The 16,570-nt window shown below is 48.5% G+C and overlaps 1 protein-coding gene across 1 annotated transcript; it reads right to left on the bottom strand.

The window, feature by feature from the left end:
• Nucleotides 1-151: 151 nt before the first annotated feature.
• LOC128062900 (cationic amino acid transporter 3-like) lies at nucleotides 152-10,563 on the bottom strand. Its single transcript, XM_052655359.1, has 13 exons — nucleotides 10,521-10,563; nucleotides 9,705-9,765; nucleotides 6,733-7,139; nucleotides 5,987-6,145; nucleotides 3,043-3,214; nucleotides 2,712-2,824; nucleotides 2,345-2,558; nucleotides 2,036-2,175; nucleotides 1,833-1,935; nucleotides 1,452-1,651; nucleotides 1,087-1,253; nucleotides 709-817; nucleotides 152-542 (listed from the first exon to the last, which is right to left on the bottom strand). Exons 1-13 carry the CDS (start codon nucleotides 10,561-10,563, stop codon nucleotides 454-456), a joined length of 1,977 nt encoding a protein of 658 aa, XP_052511319.1. The 3' UTR covers nucleotides 152-453.
• Nucleotides 10,564-16,570: the final 6,007 nt, after the last annotated feature.

Raw genomic sequence — 16,570 nt, 5'->3', positions numbered from 1 at the left:
AAAGAGTCTTAGCCACTGGACCATCAGAGAAGCCCCCAAAGTATAACTCTTGACATAATACATAGTTACCTGAGTTTCCTTCCCATGGGACAATCTCGTTCTTATTGGAAATAAGTACAAGAAGGTGCTTCTTATGTGTAGGCTAATATTTTATTTCTTCCTCTCGTTGTCAGTAACATCATAACACTTTCTTTGTGAAGATTCATCTTACTACAAACTTATGAAGCATGCAATCTTCTGATGCATATTAAGCTAAAAAAGTTTACTTAAAAATTATACAATAGCAAAGTCATTTTGTCCACTGGCAATGAATACAGAGCACTAAATGCTTTCCATTTGCACAGTCCATAGAGGCTCAAAGTGCGCCTTGAACCAGCAGATACCTCCAGTGTATGGAAGGATCCACATAGCGTCTATTTCCTTTGGCTAAGATGCTTCATCACTAGGGGTGTTTTAGTCTGGAGTCTGGGAGCTGGAGGCTGGTGGCTCATTGTTCTCCTCCAAGCTGTGTCGGACCCCATATCCAAAGTATATGGCAAATCCTAGTAGGGAAATGAGACAGTAAGAAGAAAAACAGGGGCTCTCCTCACTTATGAATACCCAGTAAGCCTTCTATTATGGTGTCTGACACAGTTTAGGGGAGAGGTGGTAGGAAGAAGATTGGGCTCAGTCACTCAAGAAGCCTCTTCAGCCCAGAAAGTCACTCACCAATGGCATTCCAGATGCCAAAGAGGATCCAGGTCCCAGAGGTCATCTGCATCATCAAGTAAAGGTTCACGAAGATGCTCACCAGTGGGAGGACAGGCAGAGCAGGGACCTGTGGGCAGAGTCAGGTCATCCCTGAACACGGCCCAGACGTCGGAAAGGGAGACCCTGACCTTCGTGGGCAGAACAATTCAGTCCAGTTCAGGCTTTGTGTTCAGTGCCTATTGAGCCTGGTTTGTAAGCCCTGAGTGTGGATCAGGGAAGAGTCCATAGGTTTCAGCAGCTCCTCTTCTTCCCTGGTCCAGCAAGGGATGTTTAGGTCTCAAAGCACGCAGACCTCCTTCACTCAACATAGACACTTTGTACATATAGGTCACATACCCTGAACGTAAGAGGTCTGGGGCTCTGGGGCTGCCTCCAGATGATGGCCGTCACCCCAGTGGTGAGCAGCAGCAGCAGCACAGCCACTGTTGTGAGCACAGGGTCTCCAGAGAACACACGTCTGGGCCACTGGGCCAGGACCAGGCTCAGGATGCTCAGCAGGAGAACTGCAAGGGTCAAGGAGGAGGAGAACAGGCTGGACCCAGAAGCCAAAGATGCCAGGACCTCGGGTCACACCCCTCCCTGAAACCACCAACATCAGGAAGGGCCATCATATCTCCCAGACCCCTTAACCGACAAAATTCGCACTCTCACTCCATCCTGTCCATTTCAGAACACGAACAAAGGGAAACCCCACTGCTCACCAAGCAGGAAGGCACATCTATAGACAATCTGGCCAGATTTCCGGGTGGGGGTGGTGCTGGTAGGGAACCACAGGCTCTTTAGAATGTTTGAGGTTCCTGCTTCAGGTACAGAGTCCAAAGGACTTCCTACAGGTACAAGCTCCATCTCAGTTTCTTCTTCCGTTTTCTCACTGTTACTTAAATTCTGACCTGGCTGGTACCTGAGTTAGAGGTTTAAAGGCAATATTAACAGCAGCCACTATTCACAGAACACCAGATTGTCTATTCCACTTCTTTCTTCTCTTGAACAATCAGAAGGCATAATGAAGACACAGACCAGGATGACCTCCCCATCATCCCCATGACCCCAAGCCCCTCAGTCAAGGTGTAGTGCGGTCTCACCTAAGTACAAGGACCGAGAAGGACACGATGGAGTAAGCAAGCAGGGACGCAACTGCCATGAGGTTTGCAATGTGGCTGAACTCAAAGAGTAATGCCATGATCCCTAGAATGGGGGAGCAAAAACGGCGGGGTGGGATTAAGAGACCACTGGAACTGCACTTAAGGGAAATGGATCAAGGAAGGAGCGAGTTTTGTTTATTCACCTGCAAGGCTTCCAGAAGACATGATGGCCACGACAGGGATTTTTGTGTGACCATAGACCCGGGCAAGTCCCCGGAAAAGGAGCCCGTCCTCTGCCATTGCACGGATTAACCGAGACATGGGGAACATGTCACCCAGGAGGCTGGGAGAGAAAGTGGAGACACGTGTGAGGACGCGGAGAAGCAGGGGAGACCAGGGCATGTGCTCCCTAGTCTACACGGAGCAAGATGTCTTTCCCTCTTGTCTCTCAGTCCCACGGGCTGGGGTGCATGAGCATCTGACCGTAGACGGGGAGAAACCCGGGCACTGACCTGGACGTAAGAGCACAGAGGACGCCAACAGCCACCACATATTTGGCAGGGCCCCAGCCAACATGGAGAAAAGCCTCGGGCAAGGGGCTGTGGTGATGAATCTGGTAGTAGGGCACCATGAGGGTGAGCGCCGCTGAGACAGCAAAATACGCCAAAAAGCACATGAGGAGTGAGATCAGGGAGATGGACCGCTGAGGCTTTAGGTCTCCTCTCTCTGCAAAAGGGGTGGAAGCAGCAGGTCAGGAAAACACCATGGGGTGAAAGCACAGAATTGCCTAAAGCAGGCTAACCTTCTCCCAACCTCTGTGCCCAAGGGCAGCCCAAACTCTGTCCAAACCCCCGATGGGACACTCAGTGATCATGTTACCTCTAGCGGCAATGGCAGCAAAACCAACAAATGCGTAGAAACACGTAGCTGCTCCTTGGAGAAGCCCCTCAATGTCAAAAGGCATAAACCCTCCAGCACCTGGAGGGCCCAAGCTGTGGTGAGAGAAGGAGCAAGAAAGATCGTGAGTGAGGTGGGTTCAGCCATCACTTCTGGACTCTTCCCTCAATACCACAAACTCTGGCCTCCAGGAAACCCACCATCCGGATCCACCAGCCTCAGTCTCTTTAGCCCCCACCAGATTCTCAGCTCTGACCTCCCTACACACACACACACACACACACATTAATATGACCAAGGGTACGCTCATAACCTATACGAGAATACAGCTGTTGCCAATGCGTAGTCCTGTTCTGTGAGCTTCCAGTTTTGCAGGTCTCCATTAATGAAGCCAGAGACGATGATGAAGCTGAGAACCAAAAGGTTGATGCCCGTGAACACTCTGTAAACCCAGGCTGACTCAGGAACTCCCAGAGCGAGTAGTACTGCAGGAGAGATGGAATACGAGACACGCACAGTAACTAAGTCCATAGAGCCAGACAGCAGCCTGGGGCCTGGGGGCTGTGGGGGTGGGGTGGATGGACCTTGAAGCTCAGTGGATACAGGGTGTCTTTTGGGGGAGATGAACATGTTTGAAGCTCGATGGAGGTGATGGCTGGATTGTGAATGTACTAGTGCTCCTGAATTGTACCCATAAGATAGTTAATTTCTTTTCTTATAATTAAAAAAAATTTTCATTTTATTTGTATTTGGTTGTGCTGAGTCTTTGCTGTGGCATAACAGAATCTTTAGTTGTGGCATGTGAACCCTTAGTTCCGTTAAGTAGGATCTGAGTTCCCTGACCAGGGGTGGAAACTTGGTCCCCTGTACTGTGAGTAAGGAGTCTCGGCCACTGGACCACCAGGAAGGACCTAATAGTTCATTTCTTATTGTGGCGATCATCTCACATAGGCAAGTCTATCAGATAGTCACTGTGAGACTTTCCTGGTGGTCCAGTGGTTGGAAGTCTGCCGGCCAATGCAGGGGACACGGGTTCCATCCCTGGTCCAGGGACATTTCACGTACTGCAGACCAACTAAGCCGATGTACTGTAACTACTGAGCCCGAGCTCTGCAACAAGAGAAGCCACGAGAATGAGAAGCCTGTGTATCACAGCAAAGAGTAACCCAAGCTCTCTGCAACTAGAGAAAACCTGTGAGCAGTGATGAAGGCCTAGTACAGCAAAAAAAAAAAAAAAAAAAAAAAGCACATTGTACACCTCAAACTTATCGTGCTGTATGTCAGTTTTATCTCAGTAAAGCTGGGGGAAATAGCATAATGATAAATTTATGCTATGTAGATTTCCTCTGAAATAAAAAATCTTTTGTCTCAGTACCAAGAAGAAAATATGTCAGTCTAAGAAAATGATTCTCACCTGGGAGTAAATTTTATTCCCCAAATATTTGGCATGGTTTAGAGACATTTGAATTGTCAAAATTCCAGAGTGTGTTTCACTGGTATCTAGTCATGTGTGGATGTGAGAGTTGAACTATAAAGAAAGCTGAGCACTGAATAACTGATGCTTTTGAACTGTTGTGTTGGAGAAGACTCTTGAGAGTCCCTTGAACTGTGAGGCGATCCAAGCTGGATCTAGAAAAGTCAGAGGAGCCAGAGATCATATGGCCAACATCGTTGGATCATGGAAAAAGCAAGAGAGTTCCAGAAAAACATCTACTTCTGCTTTATTAACTATGCCAAAGCCTTTGACTGTGTAGATCACAACAAACTGTGGAAAATTCCTCAAGAGATGGGAATACCAGACCACCTGACTTGCCTGTTGAGAAATCTGTATGTAGGTCAGGAAGTAACAGTTAGAACTGGACATGGAACAACTGACCGGTTCCAAATTGGGAAAGGAGTATGTCAAGGGTGTATATTGGCACCCTGCTTATTTAACTTCTATGCAGGGTACATCATGAGAAACACTACGCTGGATGAAGCACAAGCTGGAATCAAGATTGCTGGGAGAAGTATCAATCACCTCAGATATGCAGATGACACCACAGTGATGGCAGAAAGCAAAGGAGAACTAAAGAGCCTCTTGATGAAAGTGAAAGAGAAGACTGAAAAAGCTGGCTTCAAACTCAATATTCAGAAAACAAAGATCATGGCATCTGGCCCCATCACTTCATGACAAATAGAAGGGAAACAATGGAAACAGTTAGAGACTTTATTTTTGGGGGCTCCAAAATCACTTCAGGTGGTGACTGCAGCCATGAAATTAAAAGCTCCTTGGAAGAAAAGCTATGACCAACCTAGGCAGCATATTAAAAAACAGAGGCATTACTTTGCCAACAAAGGTCTATTGAGTCAAAGCAATGGCTTTTCCAGTGGTCATGTATGGATGTGAGAGTTGGACTGTGAAGAAAGCTGAGTGCCAAAGAATTGATTCTTTGGAACTGTGGTGTTTGAGAAGACTCTTGAGAGTCCCTTGGACTGCAAGGAGATCCAACCAGTCCATCTTAAAGGAAATCAGTCCTGAATATTCGTTGGAAGGACTGATGTTGAAGCTGAAATTCCAGTACTTTGGCCACCTGATGCGAAGAGATGACTCACTTGAAAAGACCCTGATGCTGGGAAAGATTGAAGGCGAGAGAAGAAGGGGACGACAAAGGATGAGATGGTTGGATGTCATCACCGACTCAATGGACATGAGTTTGAGTAAACTCCGGGAATTGGTGCTAGACAGGGAAGCCTGGTGCGCTGCAGTCCATGGGGTCACAAAGAGTCCATCAGGCCTGAGTGACTGAACTGAACTGAATTTGGCTGAGTTGGGTCTTAGCTGTGGGATCTTTTGTTGCGACCCAAACAGCAAAGTTTGGGAATCAGTGGATAAAGAATCTGCCTGCAATGCAGGAAACACAGGAGACATGGGTTCACTTCCCAGGTCAGGAAGATCCCCTGGAAAAGGAAATGGGAAACTCACTCTAGTATTCTTGCCTGGAGAATCCCAGTGACAAAGGAGTCTATTTTGCTATGGTCCAAAGGGTCACAAAGGGTCAGACGTGACTGAGCAACTAGACACACACACACACACAGAGACTCTCTAGTTGTAGTGTGCAGGCTAAGGACTTGGGCTTAATTGTTCTGCAGCACATGAGATCTTAGCTCCCTGACCAGGGATCGAACCCTTGTCCGCACATTGCAAGGTGGATTCTTAACCACTGGACCACCATAGGAGTCCCCTCATCACATCTTATATCTAACCGCTGACTCACCCGCAAGCAGCAGCACCAGGCCCAGTGCGAAAACGTCTGCATACGTGGCCAGGAAATAGGGTGCATGCAGAGGGACAGTTTCCTCCAGTTTCTGAGAGATGCGGTCCCCAATGAGGCTGTCAAAGGCGTACCTCCAGGCGCGGGCTGTACATGCAATGGCTGCAGCAGCAGAAAAACGAACACCCACAGACAAAATTGAATACCTATTAAGCGCCAATGGACGTATTTTGGAGGAAAAAATATACAAAATATATAAGCTCAAAGATTTTTTTTCCATGGGGTATCGAGAGCAGACTGAGATGACTCACAAAAAAGGTCCACTATTTAATGTTAGGAGGAGATCAGTGTTTCACAAGGAAAGAAAACCGGGAAGTTGGACCAGGAGAGCTAAAAGATGAGGGATGAAATTTTAAATCAAGTGGCAACCCCCTCCAAAAAAACCACTCAGCGGCAACAGCTGAGCAAAGACTCCAATATAATGAGGTGATGAGCCTGTGGGACACGCCTCCCTCCCATCCATGCCCACAATTTCCTTTCCTTCTCTTTTTCAGTCCAATTATTTAAGGAAAGCAGGAGAGAGCTGACTAGAATGAAGTTGTGTGGTTTTCCAGCCGCAGTTACCCATTTCCCACCTCAAGTCAGGTAACAAAGTGCCCATGAATGAGACCACAATCCCATCTCCCAGTTTCCTGACCTTAGCCCCCACACCTTTCCCCCACACCTGTCGCCTGGTCCCATCACCTCACCAATTAAAAATAACAGTATGATGTTCCAGCCAACAACGAAGGCCCAGAGCTGTCCCATCGTGACGGAGCTGCAGACATACGCAGAAGAGGAGCGTGGTACCCGGGCGTCGAACTCCACATAGCAGAGCCTCGACAGCACAGAAGACAGGCCAGCCACCAAGAAGCAGACGACAATCGCTGGTCCAGCTACGTACTTGGCCACTGCACCAAGCACGATGTACAGGCCGGCTCCCAGGTTCCTGCCCACACCCAAGAACACCAGCTCTGTGGCACTCAGCTGAATCTTGAGACCGTCAGACTCCTTTATGGTGTCTTCTCCTCGCCTGTGGACCAGCCTCTGACCAAAATGACGAACATACTGACGCACCATCCTAGACATAGTTGAGGAGGCTACAATCTGCTGAGAAAACAAGACACAGAGCCAGCAAGATTGTTTATCTGTCCCTGACCCTAGGAGTCAAATTCCATGAAGTATTGGAGTGATGAGGGGCAGGTGGTAAAAGGACCCACTGGGTAAGTTCTCCCATCTCTGTGCTTTGGTTTCTTCAAACACAATGGAGCCTCTTAATGTGTTTCAAAATTACTAGAAAGAATGTTTAAAGACAAGTGATGGGGAGCAGAATCAGTTCAGTCACTCAGTCGTTGGGACCCCATGGACTGCAGAACCCCAGGCCTCCCTGTCCATTACCAACTCTTGGGGCTTCCTCAAACTCATGTCCATCGAGTCAGTGATGCCATCCCACCACCTCATCCTCTGTCATACCCTTCTCCTTCTGCCTTCAATCTTTGCCAGCATCAGGATCTTTTCTCGTGGGACCAGAATACATCTTCTCCAATGTGCCCCTTTGACGGGTTGACTGTTTTGAGCTGAAGGCAGTGAAGACCCAGCAGACTCAGGAGAAGCTCCTTGCCTATTGCTTAACTGCTCCAAATAACGTAGATTAAGGGACCTACACAGGAAGAGAGCTATCACCAAAGAAAACCTTTTATTTCTAAAAGGATTATCTTCTGGAGTGGCAAACATTTGTTTACCAAGCACTTGATCTTTGTTGTTGTCTTTAGTAGGTCAGGCGTGTCTGACTCTTTGTGACCCCATGGGCTGCAACACACCAGACTTCCTTGTCCATCATCAACTCCCGGAGCTTACTCAAACTCGTGTCCATTGAGTCAGTGATGCCATCCAACCATCTCATCCTCTGTTGTCCCCTTCTCCTCCCAGCTTCAATATTTCCAAGCATCAGGGTCCTTGCAAATGAGTCATCTCTTCACATCAGGTGGCCAAAGTATTGAAGTTTCAGCTTCAGCATCTGTCCTTGAGATGAATATTCAGTGTGGATTTCCCTTAGGATGGACTGGTTGGATCTCCTTGCTATCCAAGGGACTCTCAAGAGTCTTCCAAGCATTTGTTTTCCCATCTTCCCTTGGGTTCTCGTCCTCCCATTTCAAGCCGAAGATTCCTACTCCCTTCTCTTTAGGTCAGGGGAGGATATGAGCCTCAGTTGTTTGAAAGTCTTTGAGTCTCAGAACGTTTATGGGGCTCCCCTACGAGCAAATTGAATCTCCTAATCTGTCTTTTTTTTTTTTTGGCTGCACTGGGTCTTAGTTGCAGCACACAGATCTTTCGTTGAGGCAGGTGAACTCAGTTGTGGCATACGGGGTCTAGTTCCCTAACCACAGATGGAGCCCAGGCCCCCTGCAGTGTGAGCACAGAGTCTTAGCCACTGGACCACCAGGGAAGTGCCTGTTTGACCAGCCAAAGAGCTTAGAAAAGGAAATTTCTGCCCCTACAGAAGCAAAACCTGGCACACTGCCTGGCTCACAGTATCTGCTTCACTGGTATGAACTGAGTGGATAAGAATGCTGATTTCTTATTTTTAAGCAAAATCAATCAGGTCTGCCATTTCAAATCCAGCTCTGCTATTTATTAGCTTGTTGATATTGCACACACTATAGCCCATCTTTGCCATGCTGTTGTGGGAAAACTGTCATGATCGTTACTTCCTTCTGTCTTAGATAGGGATGAAGTGACTAATGGGCTTGGTGATCAGAAATCACAGACTCCACCTGTTTCCATGATGAAGATCCTAAAACCTGGTAGCTTCCTGTTCCGTTGCCTTCAGAGTGACATGGAACAGGGACTCTGCTTTGGGGCAGAAGCAGATGGAATTTGTAGGGAGGGACAGACTCAAGCCCAGCTCAGTCAAAGCATCACAGCAGAGTGGCCTCCCAACTACCTGCCTGGAGGGAGGAGAGATCAACTTTTATTCTGAATCAGGAATGACAGGACTCTATTTCCTGCTGCTTTGGGGCATGAAATGTCCCCTCACTACACTGCTCTGCAGGGCTAGGCTGACCCAGTGACCACAAGTCACCATCAGGGGGCTTCTACCCCTGATACTCTGAAGTCCAAGTTTAGAGTTTTGGTTCAGAGCAAGGATTCAAAAACCCAGGAAACTCTGATTCGAATCTTGGCTCCTCGAACACTGCTGTGCCTTTGAACAAGTCATACACTTCTCTGGACCTGTGTTTTCTTCTTGCTCAAATGCTGCTGACGAACCCCTGTGCACCGTGAGGAGGAATGTAAGGTTCTCTAAAGAAACTAAAACTGGAATTACCACATGATCCAGCAATTCCACTGCTGGGTGTACCCCCAAAAGAACTGAAAATAGGATCTCAAACAGATATTTGCACACCTATTTTCATAGCAGCATTATTCACAACAGCTGAAAGCTGGAAGCAACCCAGCTGTCCGACCTCAAAGAAATGGATAAATGTGATGAGGCCTATACATGCATTGACATAATGCAGTTTCATTTTCTAATCCTAGTCATGAATCAGGTATTATAAAACTCACTGGATTATAATCAACAGTTTTAATAAGTAAAAGTTTAAAAGATTTCCTTTCCATTTCCCACCCTCAGGCTCAGGAACTAGAGATAATTAGATTAGATAAGAGAATTGTACTTGAGAGTGCTGGTCTTAAGGCACAGGAAAGCCATGTTCTAGCAGAACTTCTCTCAGTGTCAGAATTCTGGGGGGGAAAAAAAGTATTTTAAAAGCTAGCTTTCTCTAATTGCACATGCAAAAAGAACCAGTTTTTGTGTGTTTATTTTTGTTTGGGGAGGTTGTTTTTGTGGTTTGGGTTTTTTTTTTTTCCTACCCAATTTCAAAAAGTTTTATCTTAGCCAGTTTTCTCTGGAATCCAGAGAATTTTGTGGCCACACCAGGTCATAATAAAATGTCATCTTTCTTTTCATTAGTCAGAGTTTTATAGCTAAAATTTAGACCAAATAGTGCTCAATTTGGCCCAGATAAGAATGGCAGACTGGCTGAGAAAATGCTGTCCCACGGGGATCGTCCCTCTGGGGAGATGGCGTCTTGGTTTGATTAGATGAGGGGCAATGAGACGGCAGAGGAGCAGGTGGGTGTGGAGTTCCTCTGTCTCCAGAGATACCTCAGGAAGACACCTTCAGACACAGGAGATCTTGCAGAATGATCTTGCAGAAAGATCTTGCAGATGAGAGCAGGCAGGAGCACCTGGCCACCGGAGAAGACTATATAGAACCACACAGAACTCGGCAGGGTGAAGGAAGTGGGGGAAAAGAGAGTCAGTGGGCCTGGACCTGCCCTGGGAGGGTGGGGGACTGAAGCAGGGGCCCGGTCCCAGCGTGGGTGCCCTTGGAGGCCGAGGAAACTGTTCAGGGGACAGAGGAGAAGCACTCGAGGCTGAGAGTGAAGCAGCTGGTCTGTGAGCGTCTGAATGGGATGAGAATCACGGAGACAATCCTTGCCGCAGCCATGCATTCCCCGGAGAGGGATGCAGGGACGCATGTCCCCTGGGAGGCGCAGGGCTGGGAGCTGGGGCACAGGGATCCTGGAGCGATCCCAGGGCGAGGTCAGCTGTTGACTGCGGGGAGATGCCTGAGGGTTCATGAGGGAGGAGGTGGCAGTGGGAAATGCCTGAGCAGGAAACCTGGGCAGCGTGGAGGCAGGGCAATCCTGCTGAGTCACTCACAGGCAGTGGAGCCATCGCTGTGGCCCCTCTGTCCCCACAGGTCAGCCCTGGAGAGTGGAAGGCCCCAGGGAGAGGCTGGCCTGTTACTGCCTTCACGGGGGAGGGAGCCGGGAGCAGAGAAGGACCGGCCCCAGAGGCGCTGTGACCGCAGCTGCCAGAGGCGAGGACGACACCCTGGAGGGCCAGAGCTCCCTCCGCTGAGACAGCTGGGGTCCCTGCACACTCGGCGCCCCCAGAGTTCCCACGATCCGAGCAGCTGTGCCACCCCCACGCTGGATGCCGCCGGGGCAGAGCTGCCAGAGGCTAGAAAGCCCCTTTGCTGCGGCCCTAGCCGCCAGTTCCCAAGAGCACCTGGTGCCCCGGGCCCCGCCGCCCCAGCAGCTGCACCCCCCTCACCCCCTCCTCCCTGGGGCAGACCCACGCCCTCCAGGGCAGCCTCAGGAGCAAAGCCCTGTGGACGACTCACAGGCAGAGGTGGAGACCAAGCCACAGCTGAAACCCAGGGGCAGTGCGGCTAAGGAGGAGAACTCAGAACCTTCCCCCCTGCTGCACAAGTTGCAGACTGAATCCACTCCATCAAGCAGGCAGACTCTGTGTCTCTGGAATATATGAAAGGACACCGAGCGCTCCCGCAGAAGAAACCACGCCAGCTCTGGCAGCTGTGGACCTTGGAGGCAAGAACACCCAGGAGTAGGACCAGATTAGAATCTGAGCTGCCCACGCAGCAGGGCCAGAGACCAGCGCAGTGTTGGAGGGCATCCCGGGGAGGCGAGGTGCGTGGAGACTCCCAGCGAGGGAAGGGACGCCGACAGCCGGGATCCAAGGAAAACACTTATTATTCTTATACTTTGACTTGTTCTCTAGTTGCTTCTGGATTTTTTTCTTTTCCCCCCACATTCTGTTGCTGTAGTAGTTGATTTTATTAGTACTATAAAATCTACTTAAGCTTTTGAAAATTTTTAACCCGCCCAGGCAGAATTTTTTTATTATACTTTTTATTTGCTGTTTATCCTTCTGCCTCTATATTGGCCTTCTGTGGTTCTGTGGGGTTGTCCTTTTCAATTCTTCAAGTTTTAAATTTTATTATTATTATTTTTCTACACTTATTCTTTGGCTTTTCTTACTGCTATTTGCCTGTTGTTATTCCTTAATATGCATAAATCTTTATCTGCCTCTACTTGACTTTGCTTCTTCTTTCTTCCTCTCCTTTCTTTATCTCACCATATTTGTTTTGTTTCCATTGCTTTATTCCCCAGTTGGCACCTTGATTTGGTTTTATTTTCCAGTTTGTGCTGTAGTTAATCTTGTTTGTAACTGGTGGCTATCATTTTTGGTTCCCTTTGCTTGCCGGGTCCATCTCTTGTACTTTAGTTTTTGACTGTTTGGGTTTTGTTTATGGGTGTATATGTCTCTGTGTGTGTATTCCATTGTTCTCATTTGGCTGATCAGAACAATCTGAAGGAGCAAGGGACCTTGCAGGAGTGGGGAAGCTTGATTTCCCCCCTGAGATTTGGAGGAAGACTGAATGGGATCGTTTAGAATGTAGGGGGGTTAACCTCCATCCGTGTTCCCATACTTTGGCAATGTAGATCTCATTGTAGGACAGTATCACAAGCAAGACACCAAATATTTTCATGCCCCAACTTAAATCAAGGCCAGGCAACGTTACAGCAAAACCTAGTTTTCCTTTTCTTAGCCTCTCTGGCTTAGAAAGGGGATTCTCCACGTGGAGCAACCTGCAACCAAGAGCTGCACTCCTAGAAATAAAGGCCTGCGTCCCAGAGACGTTCCTGGTAGTAGCAGGAGTTTAGAGTTAGTCGAGCAGCTGTGTCTGGCTCTCTGCAACCCCACGGAACTGCAGCCCACCAGGCTGCTCTCTCTATGGGGATAGTCCAGGCAGGAATACTGGAGTGGTTGCCATTCCCTTCTCCAGGGATCTCTGCATCGCAGCGAAATTCTTTGCGGTTTGAGTTACCAGGGAAGCCGAAAGCATTCCTAGGGGGCACCTGATGGCGGCTCAGAGGGTTTTCTGAATTTCCCTCAAATCCTGTGCTTGGTGGGATTTTCAGTGTCCTCTGCTCTACCTTTGATCCCTGACCAGACATCGCTGGTGGACCAGTCTCTCCCACGAGGGACTGCCAAGACTTTCCTTGAGAGGCATCTTTTGCAGCAAGGAGGTCTGCGGGAACGGGGCCTGCCCAGCAGGCTATCCCTTCCCTGGAGTGAGGGGGAACTTGCTGGAGGACCTGAGGGCCTAGAGGCAGGAGGATTCCCAGAGGGGATTTATGGGCACCGGGCACACTGGGAGATTAAACAGCAGGAGCACCCCAAGTCTATTACCCTGTTTGTCTGGCGTCTGGGGTAAAACTGAAGGGGACATAAAGTGTAGGTGAGAAAGGAATCTTGCTTATCCAGTAAAGTAGGAAAGGAAATCACAAGAAAAAAAAAATTCGTGTTTGTGCTGGCTGCTCAGGGAGAAATACGTTAGAAGATAGTGGGGCCCAGGGGATAAAGTGTGGGTGTAGCAGGGAGCAATTTATTGGAGGTAGTGGGAGGTGAGCTGCAGCTCCCAGCGCCTTGCTCCTGACATTGATGAAGGCGGCAGACATGCTGGGGGCGTAGTTTAGCTGAGCAAGAGAGAGGGAGAGAGGAGAGAGAAAAACCAGAACTTGGGCTCCTTCACCGAGTGGATCTAGACTGAAACCTGTGGGTCTTGGAAAGAGAACAAAGCAGAGAGTGAGAGCAGGTTCTCATGGAGAGAGAGACTCGGAAGTCTCCAGCCAACAGTTTGGGATGAGCTGCTTTACCTTGAAATCCCGGGCTTCAGCACCAATGATCTCGGAGAGTGTCAGCCGTGAGGGGTGGTTTGAAGCCAGAGCCTCATTCTCTGCCCAACAAGTGGACCCGGAGGGGCCTGGATGAAAACCAGGAATCCTAGCCGCTCGTCCTCCAGGGGCTAGAGGCTCAAAACAAGGTTCCCCCAGCCTTGGCCCTCATTGGAAAGTGCATTTCTCAAGGAGGCAAAAGCTGCAGAAACAAGGACAGGTAGAATGTGTATTATAGAGACTCAGCCCAACAAGCAGGCAAGCACACAGTTTGTTCAGTTAAGACAGAAGCAAGGCAGTTACACACCCAGAAGAAAAGGGTGTGGGGTCCCCCGCCCCATGAGGAGGAGCTCCATGGACACGCAGGTAACCCATTCACACGGGGCACTCCTTCCCGGTCTGTGGCCTTTGGACAGTTTTCTGGTTTCTGTTTCCACACTGGACTCCCCTCGTGTTACTGAAGACTCTGTACACAGATGCCGAATCAAACCCCAAGACAATTTTGGGGGAAGTAGAAGAGGAGAGCTTTCTTATTTACCAGGCAAAGGGAGACACACCAGGCCTCTGCCTTGAAAGAGTGAGGTGTTCAACCCCAGGGAATTGAATCAGAGCTTTTACAACTGTGGGTCTAAGGTGGGGTCCCTGACAAGATTATGGGGTGAGCAGGGCTTGCACTCCCTTAATCTCATCTCGGGGGTCCTGGGGTCTTTGGTGGTCAACCCTCCCAGTCTTGATGACCTTCTCTGGTCCCTTTAATCTCAGGTGGTTCTGGGGCTGCTCCTCCCTCGATCAGCAACTGCACGAATCTGCCCTTTGGAACGCATGGAAGGTCATCACGGCCGGAGTCTTGCCTACAAGAAACGGGGGACAGAAAGGCCTCTGTGCCTGGGAGCCCCACGGGGCAGACGCAGAGAACAGACTTCTGGGGAAGGAGAGGGTGGGGTGAATTGAGAGTCGCACTGATATACACACACCTCCCTGTGTAAAGCATAGAGCTAACGGGGAATTGCTGTATAACACAGGGGCCTCAGCCCTGTGCTCTGTGCTGACCTAAAGGGGGGTTGCAGGAGGGGAGCAAGGCTCAAGGGGCAGAGATATATGTATGATTATGGCTAAGTTGAGCTTTTGTATGGCAGAAACCAGCACAACATTGTACCCTCCGATTAAAACATAAATTAAGCAGAAAGACTTCTTGGGACTCTCACACATAACAAATGAAATTTGTTAATCTGTCTTATGCCAAATTAATTATTAGATCAGTGAAAGAACCTAGAAAGCAAAGTTCTCTGCTTCTTCAGAAGCAAAAGATGCCAGCACAGTCCCAGGCACATGCAGTAGCTGCTTTATCGTTAAAAGATGAGTGGATAAGAATGGTGATGTTTTCATTGAAATCAACCCGCTCTGCTGGTTCACATCCAAGCTCCCGCACTTCTCAGCTGGTCTGATTTTGCACAAAGTGCCTACCATCTCTGTCTTGCTGTCCTGTGTAATTCAGGGGAGGTTATTATCGTCATTATTCCCTGCCTTCTTGGATAGGGACGAAGTGTCTTTTCAGGGGCTCGCTGATCAGAGAACTCAGACTGCACACATTTCTTCACCAAGGATCCTGAAACCTGGTAGCTTTCTGTTGCATTGTTTGCAGACTGACATTGGATTGGGACTCTGCTTTGGGGTAGAATGAAACGGAATTTGTAGGGAGGGACAGACTCTAGGCCAGTTCAGTCAAATCAGCAAACCAGAGTGGCCTCTTTTTTTCTTTTCTCTTTAAAAAAACCATTTTATTTTGTATTGGGGTATAGCCAATTAAGAATGTTGTGACAGTTTCAGGTGAAAAGCGAAGGGACTCAGCCATACATATTCATGTATCCATTCTCCCCCAATGTCCCCCCCACACACACCAGAGTGGCCTGTCTCTAATTGACTTCACTCTGTGTGACGGGACCTAGTGTATATTAATGCAAGTATATGGAATCTTAAAAAACAACGGTATTGCTGAATCTATTTACAGGTTAGGAATGGAGGAGCAAATGTAGAAAACGGACTTGTGCACACAGGGCGGGGCGAGGTGGGGAACAAACTGAAATTGTAGCATCGACATATACACGACCATGTGTAACATAGACAGCTAGTGGGAAGCTGCTGTATAGCACAGAGAGCTCAGCTGGGGCTCTGTGATGACCTAGAGGGTGGGATGCGGGCGGGAGGGAGGGGGCGGTTAAGGAGGGACAGGATCAATGTAAGCATATGGCTAATTCATGTTGTTGTACAGCAGAAACCAACACAACATTGTAAAGCAATTATATTCGAAAGAAACAAATGCTGCCGGGAGGGCGAGAGGCCTAGTCTCCATTCTGAATCAGAAATGGCAGGATTCTGTGTCCTGCTCTTTGAGGCATGAGACACAGCTCACTACAGGGCTCTGCAAGGCTAGACTGATCCAGTTACAGAAGTCACCTGCCAGGCGGCTTCCGCTGCTATTACTCCAACGTCCAAGTTTAGCATTTTGGTTCAGAGCAAGCATTCAAAGAGCCAGGAAGCTCTGATTAGAATCTTGGTCCCGCCAACACCTTGTGCCTTTGAGGAAGTCATTTAGTTCTCTGGACCTGTGTTTTCTTCTTCTTTAAATTCTGCTGATGAACCCTGCAGGTGTGTGATAGACACACCTGCCCTGGATAACCTATGGTGGTTGCTCCAAAGTTAAAAATAATTTGCAAGAATCCAGCAATTCCATTTCAGCAAGTACACCTCAAAGAAATGAAAATAGATTCTCAAAGAGATATCTGTACACCCAGGGTCACAGCAGCATTATCCATAGGAGCTGAAAGTTGAAAATTAAAGTCACTCAGTCGTATCTGACTGTTTGCGACCCCATTGACTGTAGCCTGCCAGACTCCTGTATCCTCAGGATTCTTCTGGCAAGTTGGAAAGTTGAAAGTCAGAAGCAACACAAAGATTCATCCAGGAAGGAATGAATAAACACAAGGTGGTCTATGCCCAC

This window comes from Budorcas taxicolor, chromosome 18 (assembly GCF_023091745.1).
Source record: "Budorcas taxicolor isolate Tak-1 chromosome 18, Takin1.1, whole genome shotgun sequence".
NCBI lineage: Eukaryota > Metazoa > Chordata > Mammalia > Artiodactyla > Bovidae > Budorcas > Budorcas taxicolor.
This window is presented reverse-complemented; position numbering and strand designations above follow the sequence as displayed.

Bases quoted from the DNA above. Each gene is read 5' to 3' on its own strand.
- LOC128062900 (XM_052655359.1), bottom strand. From the start codon at position 10,563: ATGCGTCCCTGCATCCCTCTCCGGGGAATGCATGGCTGCGGCA. The intron at 7,140-9,704 runs ACTCTCAAGTAC...CTGTGTCTTGTT, and splicing joins TCCTGTGCCTTAAGACCAGC to TTCTCAGCAGATTGTAGCCT. The intron at 818-1,086 runs GTATGTGACCTA...CTCTGCCCACAG, and splicing joins CCAGACCTCTTACGTTCAGG to GTCCCTGCTCTGCCTGTCCT.